Source organism: Anguilla anguilla, chromosome 10 (assembly GCF_013347855.1).
Source record: "Anguilla anguilla isolate fAngAng1 chromosome 10, fAngAng1.pri, whole genome shotgun sequence".
In the NCBI taxonomy this organism is placed as follows: Eukaryota; Metazoa; Chordata; class Actinopteri; order Anguilliformes; family Anguillidae; genus Anguilla; species Anguilla anguilla.
This window is the reverse complement of record NC_049210.1, coordinates 12,943,138-12,967,752: the sequence shown is the minus strand read 5'-3', so window position 1 is coordinate 12,967,752 and position 24,615 is coordinate 12,943,138. Positions and strand designations below refer to the sequence as shown.

The 24,615-nt window shown below is 46.0% G+C and overlaps 2 protein-coding genes across 9 annotated transcripts in view; both read right to left on the bottom strand.

Annotated features, from left to right (window-relative positions):
- cabin1 (calcineurin binding protein 1) overlaps nucleotides 1-17,816 on the bottom strand; it is a 70,132-nt gene extending 52,316 nt beyond the window's left edge. For 6 of the 7 annotated variants that reach the window (XR_004767186.1, XR_004767185.1, XM_035436216.1 and 3 more), the window contains exons 1-22: nucleotides 17,737-17,816; nucleotides 16,991-17,040; nucleotides 16,739-16,831; nucleotides 16,262-16,375; nucleotides 16,031-16,165; nucleotides 15,427-15,607; nucleotides 14,508-14,637; nucleotides 14,245-14,394; nucleotides 13,606-13,904; nucleotides 13,090-13,261; nucleotides 12,867-13,003; nucleotides 12,178-12,395; nucleotides 11,537-11,609; nucleotides 11,255-11,442; nucleotides 10,746-10,895; nucleotides 10,199-10,393; nucleotides 9,855-10,100; nucleotides 9,443-9,593; nucleotides 9,246-9,361; nucleotides 8,024-8,185; nucleotides 3,938-4,144; nucleotides 1,359-1,504 (exon numbers count right to left, since the gene is read on the bottom strand). Coding sequence is in view for 5 of the 7 variants with exons in the window: in XM_035436216.1 (XP_035292107.1) it covers nucleotides 1,359-1,504; nucleotides 3,938-4,144; nucleotides 8,024-8,185; nucleotides 9,246-9,361; nucleotides 9,443-9,593; nucleotides 9,855-10,100; nucleotides 10,199-10,393; nucleotides 10,746-10,895; nucleotides 11,255-11,442; nucleotides 11,537-11,609; nucleotides 12,178-12,395; nucleotides 12,867-13,003; nucleotides 13,090-13,261; nucleotides 13,606-13,904; nucleotides 14,245-14,394; nucleotides 14,508-14,637; nucleotides 15,427-15,607; nucleotides 16,031-16,165; nucleotides 16,262-16,375; nucleotides 16,739-16,831; nucleotides 16,991-16,993 (3,266 nt within the window). In the remaining 2 variants the exon portion in view is untranslated. The remainder of the gene's footprint in view (nucleotides 1-1,358; nucleotides 1,505-3,937; nucleotides 4,145-8,023; nucleotides 8,186-9,245; nucleotides 9,362-9,442; nucleotides 9,594-9,854; nucleotides 10,101-10,198; nucleotides 10,394-10,745; nucleotides 10,896-11,254; nucleotides 11,443-11,536; nucleotides 11,610-12,177; nucleotides 12,396-12,866; nucleotides 13,004-13,089; nucleotides 13,262-13,605; nucleotides 13,905-14,244; nucleotides 14,395-14,507; nucleotides 14,638-15,426; nucleotides 15,608-16,030; nucleotides 16,166-16,261; nucleotides 16,376-16,738; nucleotides 16,832-16,990; nucleotides 17,041-17,736) is intronic. The other variant, XM_035436218.1, reaches the window with a different exon arrangement.
- Nucleotides 17,817-18,329: 513 nt separating this feature from the next.
- Nucleotides 18,330-24,450, bottom strand: ddx51 (DEAD (Asp-Glu-Ala-Asp) box polypeptide 51). 2 transcript variants are annotated; one of them, XM_035435727.1, is made up of 16 exons: nucleotides 24,136-24,450; nucleotides 23,286-23,632; nucleotides 22,922-23,163; nucleotides 22,656-22,806; nucleotides 22,125-22,270; nucleotides 21,966-22,037; nucleotides 21,712-21,818; nucleotides 20,826-20,934; nucleotides 20,547-20,692; nucleotides 20,204-20,405; nucleotides 19,721-19,836; nucleotides 19,478-19,594; nucleotides 19,187-19,288; nucleotides 19,004-19,067; nucleotides 18,642-18,776; nucleotides 18,330-18,481 (listed from the first exon to the last, which is right to left on the bottom strand). In XM_035435727.1, the coding sequence occupies exons 1-16, from the start codon at nucleotides 24,156-24,158 to the stop codon at nucleotides 18,455-18,457; spliced, it is 2,106 nt and encodes a 701-aa protein (XP_035291618.1). In that variant the 5' UTR covers nucleotides 24,159-24,450; the 3' UTR covers nucleotides 18,330-18,454. The 2 variants fall into 2 exon arrangements, with proteins under 2 accessions (XP_035291618.1, XP_035291619.1); XM_035435728.1 differs by having other exon boundaries at nucleotides 22,922-23,160.
- Between the last annotated feature and the right edge of the window lie 165 nt (nucleotides 24,451-24,615).

The window sequence follows — 24,615 nt, the reverse complement described above, 5'->3', positions numbered from 1 at the left end:
ACCTGAGGCAGATATATCAGTCTGTCTCTTTTTATTAATACTCTTCCAGTTTTTGTTTCCCTAATTTGGAAAGCCGTATATCTGAGTGCTTGCCGTGGTGATGTCTGTTATCGAGTTGGGAGAGAGCAAACACTTGCTCTCCCCAGCAGCCCTTCCTGTCGGCCACTGCTTTTTACCACACCGCAGTCTACAAGTCAGGCTCACGCAGACACGAGTCGGAGGAAGACACTTCATGTGTGGCTTGTGTGGTGCCAACATGGTCTGGACTCAAAAGCAGACAGTGGGGTCCATCCATGTACTACAGCAATGCCTTACAGGATATGCCACCCAGCAGCCATATCTTAACCCTGTTTTAATGACCCTGAAAGAGAGTTCATCCCCAATCACATGCAAAGCTGGGTTAAATCTAAACTTACAAAAAGATTTGTATTTTTGAAACAGGAGGCCTTAATATCAGCTGAAAATGAATTTTTGCTGTTTTACAGCATTATTTCTAACTGCATTGCAAAATGAATTCTCCATCAGCAACAGCATTTACATTTCCTACATAAATTTAGTTTCAGAAAAAAACTGCTCTACGTTACAGAGTCAATGGTGGATTCTTCCATTACAGTAAAACAAAGCAGGAGAAATGTATTATATTAGCTAAATTTAAAAATACAGGTTTTCCCAGCTACCCAGTTGAGAATTGTTTCACATGTAACACAATCTGCCACAGCTGGTGATACCGCTACCTCCCGCCTCAGCGGTGTTCACCGCTCCAGAACACAGAAGAGATATTCATTTCTGTTCTCACGGCGTGTTCTGAACACAGCTGCACTGCTCAATAACTCATGGCTGCTGGCTTATACATGAGAACAAAAGGACAGAAAATGAATACAGGCCATTCAGCCTATATAGGCTCACCAAACTGACGTGGATTACTCAATAGTACTCAATACTCGGCACGCAGTGGCCAAGGTGAGCTAAGAGACTAATGAGTGAAAAGGATGCTGAGAACTGAAACTCTTGTGTACACCATGGTCTGCAGCACGTTCATGCCTTGATATTTTTTTATTGTACCCTTCAGGGTTCTGAACCTACAGTATGTGTGTCAGAATAAAGATTTAGCATGGAGGTGACCAGAAGGCATTCAAAATTAGCAGCAAAACAGGTCCATCCTGGAATAAAAGCACCGTAAAAAATGTTACGTTGGTGGCTAGCCAGCTAAACAGACCATCACACACACATTAAACATATTGCTCACACAATAAGACAGCTCATTTACATTTTCTGCTAGGTTTGGAGAGGCCTGGAAATCAGCTAGCATCTGGCAAGATTAGAGTATGTGATGCAGACACAATCAGGGCGATCCACACCTGTTGGGGCAGACACAGATGTCGTGCATGTAGAATTTGATGGCCTTGGACTGCTCCTTGTTTTTGAAGTGGTAATCAGCCAAGAGGTAATACAGCTCGTTGACCAGAGGGGGCGCTGGACCAGCTCCCTCGGGAAGAGAGGGCACCTGGAATCAAGAAAGGAAAGGGTCAAAAGTGAAAGAATGACCTTCAGTCTCACTGAAATCACTTTCTCAGTGCTGGTAATAGGTGTACTTTAGCCTTCTCATCTGTTTAAAGGAGAGGCTTTGGCAACAGAGTTTGGTGTAATCATTAAAGGCAAGTGAAAATGAGATGCCTCTTATTTCTCAGGAGACACATTTTAGTGTGTGAGCAATAGATAATCCACAACAGAAATGGACTAAGCTCTTTTTAATTGTGTTCTACTCAGATTCAGTCATAATTCCAGAGAATTTTGGACCAGTCATCAAGGAACATCATACAGTAGAGGCCTTCACCACCCGCATGAACCAAACAGGTAAGCAGGCCACAAAAGGCAAACTGCATTCCGCCCTTCACGGCCATAAAGGACTCACATGCAGATGGAGGAGCGACAGCAGGAACAGGGGGTAATGTTACAGGGGATTGTGACTCTGTAAACCAATGGAAAACTGCTGCATGAAAAGGGAGCGCCAGGAAACCCAGGAGTGCGAGGGAGCCGTCCAACTGCTCTATTACGTTCTTGGCTGGCTGAGCACATTAACAGAGGAACAGCCCATGTGTAAACAGGCGCACGTAAAAAATGACTGTTGGCACGGTCCATTCCCCACAAGAACAGAGGTGGAGGGGAGGTATTTCTGACTCGCCCGACAAGAGCACTTTCTAGTGCTCTGTCTCAATGTTGCCCACTGATTTCTCTATGCCTTAATTAGTCAATTTTCAGTCAAGACTTAAGAAGCTGTTGCAATCTCCCATGATCTTCTCCCTGAAACATGACAGAGATACTTCCTGAGATTGCATATATACCTTACACTTACGAGCTTTTAAAAATCTGGGCTTTCATCGGGGTACATGAAAAGGCACACGCAAGGATGCATGTTCCCCCAAAATTCCTGCCCCCAGAATGAAGGTGTCCACTTGACCAGGTGAGATGCTGTTGCATGCTAAGGCTGAGGATACCTTGCTGAATTAAACGCTCCTTCCCAACCTGACACTATGGCAAATATCACACTGCCCCAGGGGCTCTGGCCCTAGGCAAAACAGTGCCTCCTCCCTCGAGGGGGCCAGCAGCCTACTGACACTGATATCACTGATATTATCCCCCACGCTCCACTGGAACTGGATCAGATACACCGACTGTTCGCAAGGGTGGCCTGTAACACTATCAACGACCGAACGAGCTGCCTTCTGTTCTCCACGTCTAACATGCAACCCCATCTATATTTATGAAGGCAGATCCAAACAGACACACGGAGAGGGCATGACAGAAGGTGTGTGTACTAATCATGCCCCGCTGTTGGGGACGCGATTAGCTCGGATATCAAGCTGCGATGTATTCATGAGGGAGCAGACGTTACACCGGGCAGTCTGACAACTTCATGGCGAAGTTACCTTTGCGTTCACAGGGGAAAAGGAAGGAGTCCTTTCCAGTTTCTGAGAACTGCGGCCCATCGCTGGAAAGACACGGATTGCTAAAAAAACTCTCTCCGGGCGAAGCTGCCAGGTTAATGACTGGGTTTGGAACAAAGGTGCCAAGATCAACTCAGCCGGCAAAGGAAAGCCAGAACTATTTTTAGCCGAAGAACACCGCACAAAATAATATTTTCCTTGGCGAGCAATGTCTTAACGAACACATCCCCAACCCAAATTTCAATTGTGTAGGGCAGTGGGTAGGTTGTCTTTGTGAGTTCAGTCACTGGAAGACTTTAAACCTCATTTGTTTTGAGCTCTCGTGCATAACTCTGCCTTTCAATGTTACAGTCTGTCCTCTTGGCGCAGTAATGGCAGCCAGTGGTGTTGGGACGTATTTTTGGTTTCCATTTGAATGTTTTTAAGCAAGTTCAAATGGCTTTGAAATCCTTGTAGGGAAAAAATAAAGTACTCCTGTTCTATTATAAAACTCCCCATTCTGGGGCATCCACCCACTGGCACCTCGGCTTCAAACACTAAAGGCAGTTACCTCAGCTTCACCAGGGAAACCGGATTTTCTACCGAGAAGCACGGCCTGCGTACTGTGCGACTGAAAGGCTCGCAAATTTAAATGCGCTCCAATGCTGCTGTTGATGTTGCCTTCGGCTTCCTCTGGCACTGAGGGAAACCGCTTAACTGATGGTGCCCAGTCAGAGCTGGAGTGGTTTTGCGAGAAACAGGAAGTGGCGAAAATTAGGAAGTGGATGTGACCACACTGTGGTTACAGGTACAGTATTTTGTGCTACCCAAAGAAAATGCATCAGCCAAAATGACATCCTGTGCAGAATGGATGGACATACTGCCCTATGTACTATGAGCCAATCAATTTTCAAACCAATTTTCATTGTTGAATCATTTTCATGCACCCATGATGCCCGGTGCCGTTTAATAAATAGGGACCCCTGGAGAGTTTTGCTTGAGCCTCTGCCGACCTTGAGCCCCCCGCCCTCGATGTAGGCCGACACCTCCTCCATGGTCAGGGTGGGGTCGTCGCCGCGGGGAACGATGCCTGAGATCCTCTTCAGGAGGTTGGACAGGTCGGCTGACACCGTGCTCGTCTTGTAGCTGTCGAACTCCGGAAGCGTCTTGGGCTTGAAGTACTGGAACATGAAGAGGGCGTCGGCCCACAGGAGCTCAACCTGCGGGACACGCCCAAACACAAACGGGTGCTGTTACCTGCAGCCCACCTCATAATGTCAAGGGCTAAGGAAATGGAATTTATGCTATTATACTCTGAAACATGAAAGCTTTCCAACAGCTTTATTTGTAGTACCGATAAATAACATTTTACAGTAACTGGGAATTTCAAATGAGTATTTTAAACTGTAATTTCCCAAACAGTTGGTGTGTGGTTACAACTGAGAAGAACTAACACCGTGAATTTCACCTTGCGACCACAATTTACCTTGTGAATCAACAAAACAAGCGTGTTGTTCATTTTTCTTTTCATCTTTTATGAGACATACTGGGAATAGCACAGCGAACGTTGAGTTAATGACATTTGAGCTAGCCGCAAGATGTTTTTGATCTTCATTGTACAACTAGAGTAAAATCCCCACTCTCATTAATATGTTAAATATACATCAGTAGACATGTGTTCCAGTCTGGCCTACACAGGTTCTGCCACTTGCCTTTGCACTGGTCCTGGTAGCTTCAATGCAGGCACCCCCTATCCACTCTGACAGCACCCCCCCCCCCCCCACCCCACCCCCTCAACTCAATACATCGGTGTTCACGTTTAGCAGGGACTACCACATCAATAAATGAATGCTTAAATTAGAGATACACAGATTCAGTGTCCAGAGTCCCACCACTACCAGACTACCTAGAAGAGAGAATTTTGCTGTGTGAACAGCAGGCTGTCTCTGGATGCAGGAGCAGGAGCAGGAGCATGCTGCTCACTCTGCACGCGTGCAGACAGGAGCCGATGCATTTTTAATCTACGCGCCGCCCCGTCCGCGTGAGCTCTCTCTCCGAGGCTCTCGCACCCGGTCGATATTTCCCCCGCTCCTCCCCGTGCCTCTACCGCCTGTCTCTCCCCCATTCACACTGCTAATCAGCTCCCCCGGGGATTTACCAGCGCCCCCTGGAGGGAACAAAGAAAAAACCACCTCAGGGACATAATGCGATGAAGCGAGTGGTTAATTTATCGATACCCACCATCAGCAATACTAACAGTATCTCTTCCATGGCTTTGCTGCACCTGCAGCAGTTGCCAATCTTGCCCGGCTCATTCTCATCCGAATGCATATGTAAATTAATCAATAAAGGCATACGAGACTAAGAGGGAGATTCTGCATATCCTCCCAAACGGAAAACCTGAAAACATATTTTGCCGCAACGCCAAAGGCTGCTCAGCAGAAGTTTGAGATTGTAAATAGAGCGCGATGAGAGACGGAGTCATGCCAGCAAAACCATTTTATTATTCCAAGAGCTGGCACCACAGAGAGCTTCCAGAGTGTTTACATTAGCAGCAACCAGACTTCCTAGCGCGCGCACACACACACACACACACACACACACACATTCAGAGGCAAGCAATCACACATACACACTGAACTCAGAAACACATGCATGCACACACACACACACGTGCGCAAACACGTACACACACACACAGAAAAACATGCAGACGCGCATGCAGACTAAACACAAACACTGACAAGTGTGTGCGCGTGCACACACTCATGCACACACACTCGCACACATGCACATGGGAACACACACACACACTCATGCACACACTTCCACATGCACACACACACAAGCATACATTCATTAAGCACACATTCACCCAAAGATACGCATTCAGACACACGCACGTAGAACACAAACACATGCGCACACACACACACAAACAACACATTGAAATACTCACCTGCACAGAAACACATACATGCATATGCACAGACACAACCACAGAATCGCAAACCAATGCAAACACACACACAGACACAAACGCGCTGAAAACAATCTGCATTCTCAGCCCCGCAGGCAGATAATTTATACAGCAGTCCACACAACTTATCCCTAAAACAGTAGAGATTTGGTTGCAGAGGTTGATGAATAATCTAATTCAGGGCCCCTGAAAGCTAAATCAATGACCGGTCTACTGGCTCATTCGACTGTAACAGGGCCTTGTGACCGGCTTGACCGGCTCTGATTACTCAGGGGGCTGTATTCATTAACTAATGAACTCAGCCCCTCTGAGAAACTGCATTCAGTGCACAACAACAGGATCGCTGCCCATCTCCTGAGCAAACATCTGCAATCGGCAAAAAGAGAGCTTGGCTGCCCCCTAGCAGCCGCTACAGGTATTGCAATCATGCTGCAACAATATCAAAATCGTTGATTTTATACTGTGCATGAAACTAAACTGGTGTAGCAGGTAGGATGGATACGTGGTCAGGCTCCTAATGCTGCGTATGCAATTGTGAGGGTTTCATATTAATATTACACTGTGCATAACACTAAACTGGTGTTAACAGTCACAAAGAACACACGGTCAGGGTCTAATATTGAGGATGTAACACAGTGAGGGTTTGCCCTAATGTTGAATATGAAATACAGAGAGGGTTTAATATTGAGTACCTAACAGTGAGGGTTTAATGTTGAGTATGAAATACAGAGAGGGTTTAATATTGAGTACCTAACGGTGAAGGTTTAATGTTAAGTATGTAATACAGAGAGGGTTTAATATTGAGTATGTAATACAGAGAGGGTTTAATGTTGAGTACCTAACGGTGAAGGTTTAATGTTAAGTATGTAATACAGAGAGGGTTTAATATTGAGTATGTAATACAGAGAGGGTTTAATGTTGAGTATGTAACAGTGAGGGTTTAATATTGGGTATATAATACAGAGTTTAATATTGAGTATGTAACACAGTGAGGGTTTAATATTGAGTATGTAATACAGTGAGGGTTTAATATTGGGTAACAGTGAGGGTTTAATATTGAGTATGTAACACAGTGAGGGTTTAATATTGAGTATGTAATACAGTGAGGGTTTAATATTGGGTAACAGTGAGGGTTTAATATTGAGTATGTAACACAGTGAGGGTTTAATATTGAGTATGTAACAGTGAGGGTTTAATATTGGGTAACAGTGAGGGTTTAATATTGAGTATGTAACACAGTGAGGGTTTAATGTTGAGTATGTAATACAGTGAGGGTTTAATATTGGGTAACAGTGAGGGTTTAATATTGAGTATGTAACACAGTGAGGGTTTAATATTGAGTATGTAATACAGTGAGGGTTTAATATTGGGTAACAGTGAGGGTTTAATATTGAGTATGTAACACAGTGAGGGTTTAATGTTGAGTATGTAACAGTGAGGGTTTAATGTTGAGTATGTAACAGTGAGGATTTAATGTTGAGTATGTAACAGTGAGGATTTAATGTTGAGTATGTAACACAGTGAGGGTTTAATGTTGAGTATGTAACAGTGAGGATTTAATGCTGAGTATGTAACACAGTGAGGGTTTAATGTTGAGTATGTAACAGTGAGGATTTAATGCTGAGTATGTAACACAGTGAGGGTTTAATGTTGAGTATGTAACAGTGAGGGTTTAATGTTGAGTATGTAACAGTGAGGGTTTAATGTTGAGTATGTAACAGTGAGGGTTTAATGTTGAGTATGTAACAGTGAGGATTTAATGTTGAGTATGTAACAGTGAGGGTTTAATATTGGGTAACAGTGAGGGTTTAATGTTGATTATGTAACAGTGAGGATTTAATGTTGAGTATGTAACACAGTGAGGGTTTAATGTTGAGTATGTAACAGTGAGGATTTAATGTTGAGTATGTAACACAGTGAGGGTTTAATGTTGAGTATGTAACAGTGAGGGTTTAATGTTGAGTATGTAACAGTGAGGATTTAATGTTGAGTATGTAACAGTGAGGGTTTAATATTGGGTAACAGTGAGGGTTTAATGTTGAGTATGTAACAGTGAGGATTTAATGTTGAGTATGTAACAGAGAGGGTTTAATGTTGGGTAACAGTGAGGGTTTCTGACCTGCTGAGCAGAATGCTCCTCCAGATAGCGGGCCTTGCTCTTCTTGCTGGGGTAGGCGTACAGGCAGTAGAAGCACTGCTCCAGGGCCGTCTCCAGCTCCTCCTTGTACGGGTGGGTGTCCTCCGAGGTGGAGGCCACCAGCTCCTTCTGCAAGACCCGCACCTGTGCCCGCACCCACCCCCACCGCCCGTGGTCAGTGTGACACAGAGACCCCACCGCCCGCAGTCAATGTGACACAGAGACCATCCGCGGTCAGCACGATACAGAGACCGCGGGACACGGTCGCACAGACCCTAAGGTTCACATTACCGAGGTCCAACCCAATCGAGTGGAAATACAACAGATGGCAAGAAACATGGCCCTTGGCGTTGTGAACCATTTTACTTTACTCAGTGCCACCCACTCGGCTATATATATTCAGTATATTGCAGGGCCTAGTTCACTCATGTATCATTTAACCTCAAAGGTTGGGTTTTCCACAGGTGACAATAAAAAACCATTTCTTAAACTCAACGGCACAAGCAGCCTGAATCAGCGGTGCGATGCTCTGCACTGCTTCTGCTTTCATTTCAGGCAATTCCAATTCTACCATCTGCCCATTTGTCCCCAAAGACAGAGCCCCTAAAGACCGTTTAAGCCAAATTTATCAAACAACAGTACATGCTTGCAAATATCTGCTCAACAGAAAAGATCAAATGCCTGTCTCATATCCAAGTCCTCAACTGTTCAAAAATCACAGGCATCTGTTTGTATATTACTTGATAAATTCTACTTAATCACAAATTACAAGTGCTTACATATGGGTTTGATATTTATCACAGCTTTTTATATACTTGTACATCGCATTCTGTACAGTATGTATGATTCAAACCAAGATATTTTTAGCAAATGATTCTGGAACAGAAATGTACATAAACAGACTCTCATATAAAAGTTGAAAATTGTGTAAGCTGGAAAAAATACAGCCGTACAAATATAATAGAGTGGGTGAGAAAACGGTCCAAGCAGAAACATATTTTTGTTGTTTGCGTAAGCGTTTGTTTGCATAAGTAGGGTGCCAAGTAGTGGAAAAAACTTTCACTTGGGAACCCACAGCTGTTGTCAAAGTGCTACCCAAGTTCCTGCCGTGGCAAGAATTTCACAGGAATTCTGACCCGTAACAGGAAGCAGGAAGTGCATCGCTAACCCCTGACAGAATGGAGAGCGCGAGCGCGAGACTCACGTAGAACTTGAGCAGCGCCCCGTCCGAGTTGCAGCACCAGGAGCGGCGGCCCAGGTACTCGTGCGCCGTGTTGAGCAGCATCAGGGAGGACGGCAGCATGGGCGTGTCCGGGTCGTCTGAGGGGCGGGAAGCAGGCGGTTAGGGGCGGGGCCTCCGGGGGCTCGCGTAAGGGCGTGTCAGGGAGGAGCTCCACCCACCCTCGTCCTCGGGAGGCATGTGCTGCCGGAGCAGGCAGTCGAAGGCCGCCTCCTCGTGCTTGATGATGCGGTACAGGATGATCCAGGGGAGGACGGACGAGAAGTGGGGCTCCTTGGGGTCCTCTGGGACCGCCATGCTGCAGTCAATCAACTGGAGAGCGCGTGTGCACACAAACAAACACAGGCATATGTGCACAAATGCACACACACACACACACACACACACAAATGCACATACACACATGTGCACACACACACACAAACACACACACACATAAACAAGAAGAACACATACACAAGCACACACACACACAGAAAGACAGTTAGGGGCAAGACCGGGACAGCACCCCTGTTCTAAACGGCATCAGTGTGGAAGCTGAGACAGTAAGGCCGTGAGGAGGGGGGTGAAGACCTGGATGAGGTTATTGGTGAGCCGGGCCAGGCTGGCGGACCGGGGGGCGCTGTTGAGCAGCTGGAGGTCCTGGGACAGGCAGAGCTCGATGCCGCCCAGCATCTGGGTGATGGTGGCCACCCACTCTTCCTTGGCGGAGGGCGAGGAGGAGGGCGAGGCGCCGTTCAGCTGCTGCAGCGCTTCGTTCAGGGCCACCTCCGAGCACTCCAGGCACTGCTGCAGATCCTGCTGCTTCAGCAGAGAGCTCTGGAAGGAGTGGAGGAAACGGAGCCTTCGTTAGAGAAAAGCCCCACCTCCATCCCCTCCACGCCCCGCCCACCGGCCTGGCCCCGCCCCCTCAGTACCTGCAGCAGCAGCAGCTGGGCCGGCCTCTCCGGTACGGAGCTGACGAAGTCCAGGGCCTTGAGGCGCCCGGAGCCTCCGCAGCTGAGGGTGGGGCGGAGCAGCCGCACCACGGACTCGTAGTCCCCGGACTCAAAGAAGCGCTGGATCTCCTCCAGGGACTGGCAGCGCTCCAGAGACTTCAGCTTCTTATCAATCTGTCCCAGGGGAAGAGCAGAGGGCTTATACATCCAACATGCACAAACGTACTACATACACACAGACAAGCATGCTAAATACATATACACAAGTACCCTGCACTCATACAGAAGCATACTAAACACACATAGGCAAACATACTGAAAACACATACACAAACACAGTTATTCCACCTACTTCTCTACTTCTGACCTCAGCCAACACTTAAAGGAATGAAGCTACCTGTAACTGTATTTAATTTTCAAAGGATGGAAAGGGTTTGGACTAAATTAGGTACAGATCTGATAGAGTGTCATCCAATTTCAACAGGCATTGTCCGCAGTGAGAGCGCCCCCCTGAGGGGCGGCTGACCTCGTCCACAGAGATGGACGCGTCCACTCGGAGGTTGGGCAGGTAGACGGTGTACTTCTCCCCCTCCTCGCCCCCGGCCTGCTGCCCCGCCTGACTCTGGAGCATCCCGGTGCACACGGCGTAGCTCTCCAGAGCGTGCTCCATGTCCCCCTGCAGGTAGGCATCAACAGGGACATCCACGGCCGCTTCGTAAACAAAGCTCAACATTCAGTTACTGCCCCAATCACATACAATACATACAATGAAAAGGGCCAAAAAATGGATAGGTGATGATCTGTCCTGTAGACTTTGGTCCAAAATCTCTTGAAAGCTAGACAGAAACAAAACATAAGCCACTGCATTTCATCTGAAGACCACAAAAAGTACAAGTATAAGTATCAAGTGACCATGCTGCACAACTATTTCACAAAGTGCACTAAATCACCTGGATACACTTCCACTTGTCAAACACTGTAAGACACAGGAAAGCGGTTTACCCAAACTGGAGCAGATCCAGACTGGGGTTTTACCTGCAGGGCCTGGAAGCGAGCCTTCAGCCAGTAGACCCGCACCAGGAAGGCCAGCCAGTCCCCCTGGAACAGGTCCCTCTGCGAGGAGGCGAAGGCCAGCTGCAGCAGGTCGCCCTGGAAGTGCAGGCCGGGGAAGTCCGCGTCGCCCGGCTCGCCGGTCTGTCCCAGGGGGCCCTTCCGCGGAGACACTGCAGGGCACAGACACGCCAAGCTGACGGACGCCGCTCTGAGCAGCCGGGGCCTAACGGCGGCGCGCGGGCTGATGACGTGTCCGAGTATTACCAGTCTTGCCTTTGGTGAGCGACCACTGCTCCAGCTGCAGCTCCATGCAAGAGAGGCTCATCACCATCATGTCCTGCACCGGAAACACCAATCAGCTTTCAGGAACCGAACGGACAAGAGTGACAACCAGTAACAGAACAGACTGCCAAATCTGCTCGGAAATAAGGAACAATGAGCTCCAAGGAAGAGAAACCCAGTCAGTGTTCACTGTTAATGCAGATCTACACCCGACAGCAGAGGTTTCCAAACTTTCTCTGGAATGTTAAGACATTATACAGACTGGACTGCAGAGGTTATTTAACACACTAGATAAAATAATGTCTAAATTGTGTCATTACATCATGAACTGTACATTATATCATTAAATATGTTGCTTTTTAGTACAATGTAAATATTTCATAATGACAATCAGACATTGTTCATTTCAGTCTGAAAGTAAATTTTTTAATTTTTTTTTTTAAACACAATTTAAAAAATGTATAATTGTTTAAAGGGGGAAACATTTCTTTTTTTGGGACCCCAGTGTGGGGAGGGCAGCTCTAGAGGACCCATAGCCGTAAAAGGAGAGGCAGCAGGGCGTGGCATTATCCTCCCTCCCCCCACACACTGCCCGCCCCCGCCCGCCCACGCCCGCCTCGCACCCGGATGTGCTGGTCGCTGCAGTCCCTGAGCAGCGGGTTGGGCAGGCCGCTGCTGTGCTTCCTCCAGCTGCAGTAGACCTCCAGCACCACGCCCGTCAGCCCGGGGGGCCACTCCTCCAGAAACTTCCGCCCAACAGCCTTCAGGTAGCGCATCATCAGCTCCAGGATCCCACTGTTCACCATGTTGTCCAGCAGGAAGCTGTGCACGTCCTGCCGCTCTGGGTGGCCAACAGACAATGACACTTCAGAAAAAAGGCCCGGAAGTACCCTTATCAGTTTGACTAAAGCGTTTCAATCTAATATACCAGAGCGGCTGGCATAGATCTTATCAAGATCGCACCCCAGGGCTGTGCTGGTAACAGAATTTGCATACTCGGTTGACCGTGCTTAAAGTAACCGCGGTACACGAGCAAACCAGGGGTGGGGAATGAAACGCATTTTCTTTTGTTGTTTCACTTGCTTTGATTTTTATTTGGAAAATTTTAACACAAAGTGTTGCACACATTAAGTGACAACATGTTTAAAAGTTATTGTGTGCGGAATGGGAATATGAGCTATCCTAGTGTCTTGCTAGGGAATGTGCAAAATACATAAATGAATGACCTTTTCTGAAACTGACGGTTAATAGGTTTTTACTGTCATTGGGGCATGTTACCACGGTTACTCGGCACAGCCCTAGTGACGCCCACCTGATTCCATGAACGTGATGGAGTCGACGGGAGAGCAGTTGGCGCCCGAGTGGAGCTGGGAGTCCGGCTTCACCTCCGACTGCGCCTCGTAGTTGCTCAGGCTCTCCTCGTCATCGTCGAAATCAAACTTCTTCAGCCTGGGAGGCGGAGAGGGAGGTGGTGAGGTGCTCGTACGGACGGGCCGCGTTAGACGTGTGGGGTTTACGAGTTTCCGAACGCGTACCTGGACGGGAGGAACTTGAGCAGCAGCTCCTGGAAGTCGATCTTCTCCTCCTTCTTGCACTTGGTGTTCCGGACGCGGGCGGAGCGACGTTTCGCCGTCTCCCCGTTCTCCTCCATCGTGCGCTTCCTCTTGGTGGCTTTCTTCACCTTGTCGCTGAGAGAGGGGTCCACTGCTGCGGGGCACAGACGGACACGCGCACATACACACACACGCGCACACACAGACACGCACAGACACGCACACATACAGACACACACACCCACGCACATGCACATACGCACACAGAGTCATATTTCAACACCCACCCATGTATATAAGCTTGAACACACGAATGACAATTACAGCCAGATATGGGTAGTTTCTGCATGAGCAAAGAACAGAACGGTGAGGCTTTTTGAGGCTTAAAGAAGCCATGACAACAAGAAACAGAAGGATTCGGTATTTTCAGGGCAGATGGCCGGTTCATCGAGATGAGGATCAAGTTTCTCGAAACCAGGAAAGCCGATCGGGCCTCACCCATGACGGGGGCCGACGTGGTGACCTCCACGGTGTTCTGGCTCAGCGGCATCTGGACCAGGGCGGGGGGCTGGGGGAGGGGGGGCGGCTCACTGGCCGGGGGGAGGGAGGAGCTGGGGCTGCTGCTGGGCAGGGTCTGGATCACGCTGACCGGGGTGAAGGTCTGCGGGGGCGCGTGGGAGCGGGCCGGGTCCCGGTACTCCGACAGGTCGATCCTCCGGCCCAGGCCGGGGCGGGGGGGCTCGCAGGTGGTCTGGTGCCTGTACATGGCCAGCAGGCTCTCCCCCAGGCACTTCCACCTGAGCAGGACACAAATGAGGAGTCTACAGGCACTGCTCTCCCACATTCTCCAAACATTTAAACTGAAATACACTTTCAAACACATACAGGTCTGCACTGCTATTCCCTGTTGCTTTTTTAAAGTGCAATCTGGTGTACCTCTCAAAGTAAGATCACCTTTAATATTCCTAATTTACCAGGCAAGTGGTAAAGTATTATGAGAAGACTCACACTAATACACCACAAAACGTCTAAGGGCCTGAGTTTTAGCATGTGCAAAACCTTATAGCACACGCAAAAACCAATAACACAACCAATGACAGATGCAAAAAAAAATGGCGGGAGGGCGGGGTCACGTACGTGAAGTAGGCGATGGGCCGCACCAGGGCCAGGTCCGGCTGGGGCTCCCGGGCAGAGAGAGCCTGCCGCCGCCGCCGCAGCTCCAGCCCCTCCTGCACGATGGCCTGGGCGTCCTCCTCGTCCACGTCCACCGAGTGCACCGACATGTTGCTGCAAGGGGGAGGAGCACGCGTACGATCAGAGCGTGGGCGTGGCCGCTCGACGCCTTGCCTGAAGCCGCTCTGTGGGGCGGTGGGCGGAGCCTATCGTTTTGGAAGACTCACCATTTGAGGAACATGTGGAAGGAGTCCTTCCTCAGGCAGGGCTGCTCCTGGAAGATGCGCTCCTTCAGCACCAGGCCCTTGGTGTAGCAGTGGTCCTTCTCCAGGGCTTTGCAGATGAAATACAGGCAGCCTGGGCCAGAGTGAGGAATGGGACCGAAAGCTCTTCAGGAACTGAGGTACACCCAATAACAACCTAAAATTCCTCCAAACCCACCACAGAAAACAACATCCCCTCTTCTATGTCTTCCTATTCCTTCCATAGTGCACGCTTTCCTGGTTAACTTCCCCATATCAGGTCACCAAATAAAATAAAACTGCGATAACTATACTCCTGTATACAGGAGCTTGACAGCTTTTGTAACAGGCCAGACACAGCTCACTGACTGACTTCTCTGACTGACACTGCTTCAGGTGAAGAGATCATCAGGGGTTGCTCCTGTGTGTGTGTGTGTGTGTGTGTGTTTTCAGTCAGCTGGTGCCCCTCAGAGCCACTGGGAGGGGCACAGCACAGATTACCAGCCAGCCACCCCGCAGACTGGAAGCTGTGTGATGTATAATTGATCACAGGGGCTGATGACAGTTTCACTGCTTCTACCTGTCACTCAAGAGAGAGAACTGGCAGGCACAGTGACTTTCACCCACAGAGGTTTCATAATTGGCATTCATTTTAAATGCATCCATTTTAGAGTCAAATATTTCAGTGGGACATTAGTCATCAGCAATTGTAAACCACACTTTTGAAATGTGCATCACTATAAAGGTACTTAAATAGAAATGTATTTTTGTCTATATATTTTGTGTGAATTCAATTTTTTTGGACTAGTTGTCTGTACACGTGCGCACTCACACATACACGCAAACAAACACACGCGCGCAAACACACACACACACACACACATCCACACACACATGCACTCACAGCTGTAGTCGCTGAGCGTGTAGAGCACGGTGATGAGGTTGTCCAGGCAGGGCCAGTGGTCCGGGTTGCAGCGCAGGCCCTCCTCGAAGGCATGCCGAGCCAGCGGGACCCTCACCAGCCGCATGGCCACCTGACCGATCTTGTACCACATGTTGACATCGGTGGAGTCCAGCAACACAGCCTGGCATTAGAATCACAGATGCATTAGGGAAATACTTGGGTCGACAGTTTCCCAACTACACCTACACCAGGGATGCACAACCCTGTTCCAGGAGATCTACCATCTTGTAGGTTTTCATTTCAACCCTAATTTTGCATACCTATTCCCACCAATTAGCAGCTCTACAAGATCTCTAACTGTTGAATGAAGTGTGCTTTGTTTGGACTGCAGTGAAATAAGGTAAATCTCCAGGAACAGGGTTTGGCACCCCTGACCTACACAAAAACAATTTATTTAGTTGGAGAAAGCCCCCCAGTTTTCCAGAACACCTACAAAATGGCATGCAGACAAATTTTTGAGGTTTATACAGTCTGTCTATTATGCCTCTGCTTGCAGCTGTGCTGCACAAAGCTCTTATTGTGTCCCAGTATGGTGTTACCGCACCTCCAGGTAAAATTCCATGGCCGTTTCAAGGTCGTCTCGGAGTACGGCCAGGCTTGCCAGGTTTTTGTAGGTGGAGTATTTCAGCATCAAACCTGGGTGTTTGAGGCCGACCTTCTCATCATCCGAGGGCACAGCCTGAGGACAGAAAAAGAGGAGCAGAGATGTCATTCAGAGCTGGAAATCAATATCCACTTGCAACACATCACAAAACCAGTCGTGCGAAGGTCGTACCTCCTTGAGAAGAGGGGTTTCAAGGAGCTCGTGGTAGGCTTTGGCAGATTCCTCAAACCTGTCATGCTTCTGCAGATCCAGTGCTTTGTGGTATAATGCAAATGCTTCAGCTTCCTGGAGAGAGAAAACAAAGAACATAAAAAATAAAATAAAAATAGGTGCATTAATTTACAGAAAAAAGCTAAACAAAATTGCCACATACTTGAGGCTGTTACTAAGTGGACCCTGTTAAGTATACAGCATTTCTACTGTATTGCATTTAAGGGGATAATAAAGGCAAGGCAAGTAGCAAAGTAACACAAAAGCACACAGTCTTTCAACGCACAAATGAGGGATACTAATGCTCCTAGTGCCATTACCTTGTAGGCAAACATAAAACATTTATCAAAAAGTAAATATTAAATGTATCCTCCAGTATGTATCTGACTGTGGGTTAATATAAGTCCTGTGTGGTGTGAGACAATGAGGGGGGCACACCTGAGCTTCCTTAGTCTGGCTCTTATGACTCTTCAAAGGATCCTCGTGCTCGTCTGCAGCACCTGAGGCTGCATTCAGCGCTGCAATACGGATCTACGGGAGTAAGGAACACAATAAACAGCTAGCTTAAAATAAAAATATTTTGTGAAACAACTTCGTCTTTAGTTTATATATCCAACATTAACAGAAGTTGCATCTTGCAAACAAATGTCATTTGTTTGTCAACAACATAAAGGATCGAAGAATAGTTACCATGATTCACTTCAGCACCATCTGTCACCGTCGATTCCAGGCAACAAGACCTACAAAATAAAAAATAAGAAAAACTTGTGAACACAATGCATACTAGCGTTATACCAATACACAACGTCAACAGTAACGTTTACTAGACGGCTTACTCGCACGCTACATATTTCCAAATACAAGTATTTCCAAACTAGTGTAACAAAACGTTCAACGATATGTTGCAATAGCCAATTAAGTATGTCGCCAAATGACTCTATATTAGAAAATGTTCGTTGAGTGTGAACACTAACCATACATCCCCAACTTAACTGACATGTTACTAGTTAGCTCAAAACTGAACTGAACAATGCGATCAGCACGTATGATGTTGTCTTTCGTCAATTATCGTAGCGATGTTACCTAGCTTGCAACTAGTAAACAAAGCAGTCGGGTACAAGCAGCGCTAGCTAGCCTGAAATGGGGTATGCAAGATTAACTAGTCAGCATTTTTATAACAAACATGAACTTGTTTCTTGGTTTGAATAACTTGGCTAACAAGCTAGTTAACGTCAGCTAGCTGCAATTGATGTTTTCTCAGCCCGCTAAACGGCAAAGCAATTTGAATACTTGAGAGGTGTCAAGAGGAGCAAGCAGTAGCTCCAAGAAAACCGCACTTCAGACAGAAGCAAATGCATAAAGAGAAACCATGTTTCCCCTATAATATCCATACACATATAAAAACAATAATTTGCTCAAATAACTGCAATAGGTACCTGATTCGGACGCGACTCTGCGCTGACTCCTTGTTGACTGGTCTTTCAGCAACAGACCTTCTGACTGGTCGGCATATGACGTTCACCGGTAAGCAGGGCCCAATCAAAAACTTAAATACTCAGCCTAACGTTGACATTAAAGCTTGAGATTAGCGGAGTCAAATGTGATTTTACGAACAAGTAATATCATACATACTGTATGTTAGATTTTAATTTCTATAACTGAACAAACGAATAAAAGCTCATGCAATTTCACACTCCCCTAATCCACGAATAACATACAATAGTACAATAAAAGGCAGAGCGTGTAAGCACAAGCAATAGCTACATGCAAAACTAGATTTAGTACATGGCTCACGTTCCCCCAAGAAAATTGAGAATTATATTAAACAGCTTCATTTCGACAAAAAATCTCAAAACATCTTTTGTGCAGGGGTCACAAATTTGTTGCTGAATCTGGAGACATTATGCTACCTGATGCAAATAAAGAATTCTTACTTTTACTTCTTTTTTACATTACCAAATGTATGCATTGTGTGTAAGTGTATTGGTCAATTCAGCACCAAAAAATGAAAATCACAGTAAGACAAATATTCGTTTTATATTTCTTTATTAAATACAATTCAAAAAGGTCCATTTTAATATGCAAGTGTAATCATAAAGGTGAGAAACAGTATCCCAAACAAAATCATGTCTTCTTTTATAAGGATATAACTTATTAACTGCGTTTCTTGGCTCGCTCTTCCTGTTTAGAGGGGTAAAAAAAGAAAAACAAAGAAAATCAGCATTACATTTCCACTCAACAAAATAATCCTAACACTGACAATCATTTTTGAGCATAGCACAAATCGATTCAACTTCAAAGGGGTTACAATGTTGACGCAACATTAGTCTGTGGAAGTTACCTTGATTACATTTTCCAGCTCCAGAAGGATCTGCTGATAGCGGCCCTCCATCCCCTTAAGGTTTTCGGGCTTAACAATCTGCTTCTGTACCCCAGGGCTGCCAGCATCCCTCACCATCTGGAGGAAGTTCTTTTCCTGATAAAACCAGAGATGTGACCCTCCTTTACCATGCAGTAAAACCAGAGCAAACACGTTGAACTCTGTGGCCTTTCCCATCATTACTGCGTTCCTATTGCTACTGAGGCGACTCACAGCATGGCCTCAGTTATGTTTAATCCAGAACATACAAATCTGAAGCACATGTAGACATGAGTCAGAAAAATGTAACGATTTACTACTATCTATGGTGCATTGCACCTTACCTGTATTCCCAGCAGGAATGTGAAGGCCAGTCCAGCTTTCCCTGCTCTTGCAGTTCTCCCCACCCTGTAGAGAAGCACCAGAGAGCACCAGCCTGAGTCGAGCATGACAAGACTCTGCTAACACAGCAACCGAATGCTAAATACAAGCAAGCATTTTATTTTATACTTTTCTTGTGTACTTACCGATGAACGTATGTCCTGATAAACTGGGGTGCATCATAGTTCACGACACACTTCACCCCCTTAATGTCAATGCCACGGGCTGCAGCGTCAGTGCTGATTAACCTGTTAACAAACAAAAACACAATTTAAGACATTTACCAGTGCGGCATCAAAAAAATAAGAGAAAATTACGCTGAATGAACATCATTAAAATGAGAGGTCCCACTGACAAAACTACACACCGCTTTCCTGTAGGAAGCAACAATAGAAAATATACATTTTTTAAAAACAAATGTTCAATCGCACACTCACAGCTGGATTTTGCCCTGTTCAAAATCTTTTAGGGATTTCTTCCTCTCATTAGGGCTGAGCCGGGAAGAGAACTCTGCCACTTGCACGCCCCCAAACAGCTGCACCAGCAAGAACAACCTGTGGGGGGGGGACCAATAAACCAACCATCAACACTGCACAAGTGTATGCTCTGAAAAGCAAATGCACAATTAAAGACTTGGCCTGTCCGTCCCTCGGCTGGAGGAAGGGGGCTGGTGTGTTCACCTGTGTGCTGCCTCTCTGGAGTTTGTGAAGCACAAGACTGGGCTGAACTTGAGCCGCAGAAGAAAGTGGAGGATGAGGAGGGGTTTCTTGCTTAGGGTGCAGGGCACATAATACTCCTAGAAAGGCAAAGGTTATAAGTATCTCACTAAAGTCGCTCTAACACATTGATGCATTCAAGGTAGTTCATTAAATTGTTACATGAATTCAGGATAAAACTAAAAGTGGACTTTAAGTGTCCAACCCATCTCATTACCAAATAAATAGATCAACCCTCTTGATTGAGGTATACCAACAATGAGTGATAACTGAGATTTCATGCATCTCCACAAAGATCTATCAATCACTTATTTGTCTCAACCAATCATAAGGTTTGTGCTGCGTGGCAATCCAGCGATCGGTTCAAATCGGTTAGTCACTTTAGGGTTTTCACAGAGTTTCATTTATTAAGTTGTAGCCAAGACTGAGCTTTTTTCAGGCACACACCGTCAAGCCCTGGGGGAAGTTGAACCTCTCTTGGGGCTGGGAGGTGTCAGGAGTGGAGGGGGAGTCTGTGGCCGGCAGTCGGCTGTGGACAGAACTGAAGAGGCGGGGCTGGTGCAGACCCAGCTGCTGCAGCTTCTCCGGGTTCTGAGTCAACGTGGCTGAAAACAGCAGCTTCTGGAGTGGCATCTGGGGCTGGGACAGGCTGCAAAAAAAAACAGAAAGCAACATGATAGTATTCATGGGCATGTGAGAAGCCCTTTTATACTGTCCTCGTATTGTAAAGGGGAAGAACCCATCCTTGTGTCACAGACGTTTTAAGAACTGCCAACAGGTGACAGCTTACCTTGTAGCAGTGATCGGTCCAGGCTCTGTCCTCCTGAAGATTGAGGCTTCATTAGAACCACTTCTAGATCTGTACACAGCCTTCACCACCTGACTCAGCCATGACTGGTGCATACTGTCAATCATCCGGTCTGCCTCATCGATTATCTACAGGCACAGAAACAAACCAATCAAGACCTTAGCAATGCACAAGCTTGAATACATCACCACTGTTCCACTTTTCTAAAGAACATACAACTGGACTGTGAGCCCGTCTGATGAATCACTTAAATGTACTCACAAGGAATCGTAAATGCTGCAGACTGAAATCCGCAGTCTTATTAATGTGGTCCACCAGCCGGCCAGGGGTTGCCACGACGATGTCTGCCAGGCTCCGGTTTCGGCCTCCACTGCAGTGAGAAGAGATAACACTGATTCTGCAGTCGAAAGCAATCGGATATTTGCACTACACACTCTACAACACCTGCACTACAGTGTTCCACAACCTTTAAAGGCCCCGTTCGATCCATACTTCAATAGTTATAGGCTATTACATGGCAGACGATGTGGCAGAGTCTGGAGGGCAGCCAACCCTCCACCCACATCCTAATAATCATGTGCCACCGGAGTTTGTTTCTCAGCAACAACACTTTATATACAGTCTGTTCCCATCTTAATCTGTAGCCCTCTATGCTTTACCCGTCTGAATAAGGAGGGCAGACAGCTGACTTTTCTTTACTTGTCTGAGGAAAAAATTATATTTATATAAAAAAGTATTGATATATTTTTATTCAGTTGAGATTTTAAAGGAGTTTTTTTCCATCCTGAAAGCAGCAATGGTCTTACACTGCCCACTACAGGAGGATTTGGCATTGGTCATTTTTAGACCATTTTAATCAGTCCCCGATTACAGGGAAGGATATAAACTAGCAGTACTACTGGCCTTGAGGGCCAAGTTTCATACACTGGGTTTCTAGGCTGCTCATGAGATGTGACCTCTAGCCCTCTATGTTTAGAAATGACTTTTCCTAAAATGGAAATGTTATTATTTTCCTATTTATGAATTTGGAAAATATACATCATAATTAGCACTTTAAAGACAAGAAAACATTTAAATTCCTTAACACATTTCCCATCCAGCACTCCACAGTGCAGCCAGCAGCTACAGTGATTTCAGCGTACAGTACCTATGCTCCACAAGAGAGGCCTGCTCAGCCGCAAAGGACTTCTGCCCGGTCACCATGACCACCTTCAAACTGGAGCCTTCAGCGTAGGACGAGAAAACTTTACACACCTGCCACAGGGTTAGAGGAGTTTAGAGAAAATGCGATTAGACCAGATTGGACAAAACGGTGGAGGCCTCTAACACTGAGGCCTCTACTCAGCCATGTAATGAGAGGTGTTAAAAGACTACAGCAGAGTGCATCATGGTCCTGGTTACCTGCTGTGCCAGCTCTTTGGTTGGCAGCACCGCCAGGGCCCGGACTTCACGCACCACCCGCTGTGACAAGGCCTACAGACGAGCACGAGCACAGGCAAATGTTTAATTCACAGGCACTGTTCTCAGAGTACTGTCATATTCTGTGATACTAATTCCCACCTGAATGACTGGGATGACGAATGCCAACGTCTTGCCGCTCCCTGTAGGCGCGGACACACAGATGTCTCTTGGCCTGTAGCCCCCTCTGCCAACTAGCAAACCGTGGCACACGCTCTCGAGAATGGCGGGAATGACCTCTGCTTGCACTGCACATAGGGAAATCAGAAAACATCATCCTAGTGACCGTATTATGTTTGTGAGCGCAGGTCAGAAATAGAGGTGTTATTTAATGTATCTAAACAATAGGTGGTGTTGCTACACAGTTTGAGAATTTGACCGAAATTTTAACAGGTCTATTTTTCTAATACAGGATCATTTCATACTTAGCCTGATTATTTATCACAGGTATTAGCATGAAAGATATGCTTTCATATTCAAATGTGTTTCACAACTACATCTACAATGATTGACAGTAAAAATATCTTCTGTGTGCATTAATGGCCTTAGGATTGTGGTGGTGCATTCAGAGCAAGAAGGTGTCATTCTGATGCCGTGCAGGAACAGCTAAACAAATTTAGCCATTGTTTTCACCTGGGAAGAAGTGCTTAATCCCGTTGGTCTCCAGTTTCTTTAGGAGTCTGGGGCAGATTCCAGGGATGTCTACAACTGGGACCAAGTTCTTTTTTATATCCTTCTGGACCACATCTGGCTGAGCCAGCCACTGGGGTAAAACCATCTGGACCTAGGGTGTGAAAATAAGCATGTTTAGACCATCATAACCTCTCATCATCAAAACGGCCAATTCCCATAACATGTAGTGTATAGTCATTGTGCTGACAGCAGGGAAGACAAAGTACCTTTGGTACAGTTTTTTTCTCAAATCCACCCAGGATAGTGAACCCTGATTGAGCGAGATCCTTTTCTGAGTTCACTGTTGCCTGGTCAGCAGGTTCCTTTGTTTCTTCCAGGCTTTCATCTTCACCCCTCTCCACCTCATCCTCAGATTCCTCACTGTCTAAATCTTGTGGTTTATCTGATGCCAAGACTCTCTGCTGCTCTGAGTTCTTTTTCACTGTCCCCACACTTTTTTCCACCTCTTCTGAAACATGAAAAAATTGTGCCATCACAATTATGAAAACTAACGGCTAAAGGGAAATGTGCAGATATTGACTGCAGCAGCAATTTATAGACATTGAATTACTCAAATATTAAATGATTTACCTGAGGAACTGGTTTCTGCTTCCAGTTCTTCTGTTTTAGTTTCTTTCCTTTTCTTTTTCTTTCTTGACAAGCAGTTCTCCCCTGTGTCTGTCTCTGCACTCAAGTCCTTGTGTTCAAGTTTTTCTTTCTTCTTCCTCTTCTGTCCTTGTCCCAGATCGTCTTGGTCCTTGAGTTTTCTTTTCTTTTTTGGAATAACCTCTTCACCAGAGAGCTGAGATTTACTCTCCTCTTCAGTGGCCGATTTCTGCTGCTGTCTCGCACGGGCCTTCTCCTGCAGCTTTGCCAGAAGGGCTTTGGATCGTGATTCATTGCTAGGTCCATCATTGTCACTCTCATCTCCAAGGTACCTGAGAAAATATAACCGGCTTCATGACAGGCAGAAAATATTCTTCCCTCAAAAATGCCAGACATTCAATACATCTACTGGATGCTGGAAGAAAAACACATTTCTCTTCTTGTTCCATCCTTCATGAAACCTTAGTTCACACAGAAATTCAACTTAGCATTTACATAAATAGCATTATGAATAATGAGCAAATCCACAGCTCTTAAACTTTTGAGGCACACACACCTGAAACTAATTTCTAATGTGTGTGTAATTGTTTAATTTCAATCCAGCGCAACATGTTATCAAATTTAGTTATTTGCATCTAATAATAATAAGGTAATAATCTCTCCATTGAATCGGTTTACTAAGTTTTGTATTGCTAATAAAGTATCTGCTGCTGCCAATAAACCCATCAGGTATACATGTACAGAATTGCCATAAATTCAACGTTAACAACTAAAAACATGCCGTAGACAAGTAGCTACATATTAATTTTCCACAAAACAAGACAAATATACAAACCTATTTATAAGAAATAGTGCCATCTTCGACTGTAGTTATGAAGTTAGCTATATTCGAAGGGAGTAGTAAGCAGGCTAGTTCGCTTCTACTAGCTAGTTTATTTATAAGCAGGAGTCCAGAAAAATCTTCCTTCGCAAATTAACATATCTGGATGACCGTCTTTGTTGTAACATAATTCTGTCATTCATTATGTTTACAAAACACAGGTTAAAAATACATTTTCGAATGGCACATGTGGGTGAACGACTCTTCGACGACCGATGATGACGCAGGTCGCTTGATAATGACCAAACACTCAAATGTTTAAATTTTTTTTCCAAAAACACCGAAAGATCGATATTTTCATTTTATAAACGTGGCTGTATATAGTTACTGGTTTATGTGCGTTAAGGGTAGTTAGATTGCAATTTAATCTCCAAAATGTATAATCTATAAGCATAAAGGGCGGTCGTTCATGTGTGTTTTTGAAAAAGTTACTCT

Coding starts and splice junctions, on each gene's coding strand:
- ddx51 (XM_035435727.1), bottom strand. CDS start 24,158: ATGGCACTATTTCTTATAAATAG. Junction 21,819..21,965: donor CCAAAGAGCTGGCACAGCAG/GTAACCAGGACC, acceptor ACCCTGTGGCAG/GTGTGTAAAGTTTTCTCGTC. Junction 19,837..20,203: donor ACTTCCCCCAGGGCTTGACG/GTGTGTGCCTGA, acceptor TTGCCTTTCTAG/GAGTATTATGTGCCCTGCAC.